A 2,204-nucleotide genomic window follows, 5' to 3' on the forward strand; every position below is an offset into this window, starting at 1 on the left:
ACATTTGGCATGGTAGGCTGAGGTTGCATGACAATGATTGATTAGTAAATCTGATGAATTGTATTAATAATTGAGGGTTAATATAGTCCAACAGACCATTTATGATTTACACCAGTGTTCACTTCATTCGCCCAGAATGCGTTTTGCTACCACACACGCGCATTAAAGAAGTCAGAGGTAAAGTTCAAGGCGTCTTGAGCAGTTTCTTTAGCGCTGACAACGTTCTTGAAGACGGCAGTGGCCACCTCGCACTCTTTATTCTTCGGTCTTGCAGGAATCTAAAGAGAAAGAAGAGAATAGCAGCCTCTTAGTGGTCATTAAGGTCAGCAAGGTCTTACAAATGTATCAGACCACATAAAGGAGCAGTGTGTACACTGTAGGGAGATATATTATTAGCAATGGTATATAATATTCATAACTAAGTTTTCATCATCTGGAACTTCGAAGCGTTGTTGTCTTAGCATAGAATAAGCCCTTCATATCTACGTATGGAGCTGGGCCTCTTCCTCGGAGTCCACCGTGTAGCGGCGCCGTGTTTCTACAGGAGCCCAGAACGGACAAAACAAACAGCCTCCAAATATGGACTTTTTGTATTTTTGCATGACCCGAAGGTCACCATAGTTCTCCAACACCGCTGTGCACCACTATGGTTTCAGATGGTTGCAATCTGCAACTCACCACGCGATGCCACAAACACACTGCTCCTTTAAAGCGACACGCAACAACAGATACGACGTATTCACCTTTCAGCAAAAACTGAATCTCTTAGTACAGACTTACATTTCCCTCTAATGTAACTCATACCAATTTGATATATTGAATTTTGTTAAGTTCTTCAGATTGATGCAATCCTTGTAGATACATGAGGGTAAACTGGGGGTCAGAGTAGTGTCAATAGATTTCATTGAGCTGTGTTTTGTCTCGACTATGTCACTGGGCTTAGACGGGAGACGATGCTCCATGAACATTTCAGTGATCGTGGGAGCATTAGTATTAGTATTTGTCGTATAGATGTGCAAGCTTTTGTGAATATTTTTACGTAGATATAAATATAACACACAATTGACAGTTTGGTTGGTCTAATATGGCCAAACATGCAGGTTGCTGCTTAATCTAAACAGGGCAGTTATCGCACTTAAGATGATCACTTTTGCACTGCTAAAGTCATACCTGGTTGCACACTGCTTTTCCGTAACGTACAAAAGTGGCAAAGTGCTCGCAGTTGAGGGTGAAGAGTTTATACTGGAAGTCCTGATCAAGAAGGGCGTCACACCGTGGTCTCATGTGCTCGGGTGCTGATGGTGTGAAGGTGTGACGGCTGTTACTGATAGAGATGCGGACACCCTTCGGGACATTCACCTCACCAAGAGGCACTCTGCGGATCTTGGTCTCCCCGAGAAGAAGGTCGCCACAGACCGGGAAGATTTTTTGTAGGTAAGTACGTATGTTGTTCATAAGTTGCCTCTCATCTGAAGAAAGAGACAAGATATAGAAACATGTATCCTTTAGCTTTTATAGCACTGATAAATAGCAACATTCACCAAACCAGTCATGCCCTGAAAATAGTGTTTTATAGTTGCTGGAACTGAATTCATCTACAAGCCAAGCTGCCATTATATTCAAGTTTTTCAACAAACAAGGGCAGAACAAGTGTAAACCTGTGTTTTGGTGTATTGTGTATTTTGTAAAGGGTTAATGATTGAGGGCCAAACAATGGTGATGGTAACAGGTTTTTGAAGCTTTGTTCCAAAGTGGATCTTTGGCATTTTGGGTTAATTTAGCTGTAAATTGCAAGTGAGAAACTGGAAACATTGAATGCAAACTCTGTAAAAAAAACACACACAATTGATCACATGACATTGTTCAACAATAGCAGGCCGAGTGCAATGAGCTACACTGTTCCGGCAGGAGGCCTGCACACAAACGGTCGTATATTAAAGCAGTTAGTTTATCAGTTAGTGGAGCTCTATGGCCCACAGGGAGAGGATGTATCAGCCGTCAATACACACAGTACTTGTTAGTAGATATATTCATTGTTGGTTGTGGGCTTCTCGTGGCATTTGCTAACAAGAAAGACGTATCCTTTAATACTAATGCTTTACGAATCAGTTATAAGAAGAACTTTTTGGATTGCCAGGTTGTGAAAAATGTCTTTGGTTTGACTTTATCATTTAGCTCTTAAGATAGATAGAGATATATACTAT

General features: G+C 41.2%; 1 protein-coding gene across 1 annotated transcript in view; it reads right to left on the minus strand.

Moving 5' to 3' along the window:
- Nucleotides 1–6: 6 nt before the first annotated feature.
- LOC116400138 (phospholipase A and acyltransferase 4-like) overlaps nt 7–2,204 on the minus strand; it is a 3,772-nt gene continuing 1,574 nt past the window's right edge. The window contains exons 3-4 of the mRNA XM_031877825.1: nt 1,171–1,469; nt 7–278 (exon numbers count right to left, since the gene is read on the minus strand). Coding sequence (XP_031733685.1) covers nt 147–278; nt 1,171–1,469 — 431 coding nt within the window. The 3' untranslated portion in view covers nt 7–146. The remainder of the gene's footprint in view (nt 279–1,170; nt 1,470–2,204) is intronic.

The sequence above is a fragment of the Anarrhichthys ocellatus genome, unplaced genomic scaffold (genome assembly GCF_004355925.1).
Source record: "Anarrhichthys ocellatus isolate YVR2014 unplaced genomic scaffold, GSC_Weel_1.0 scaffold150, whole genome shotgun sequence".
In the NCBI taxonomy this organism is placed as follows: Eukaryota; Metazoa; Chordata; class Actinopteri; order Perciformes; family Anarhichadidae; genus Anarrhichthys; species Anarrhichthys ocellatus.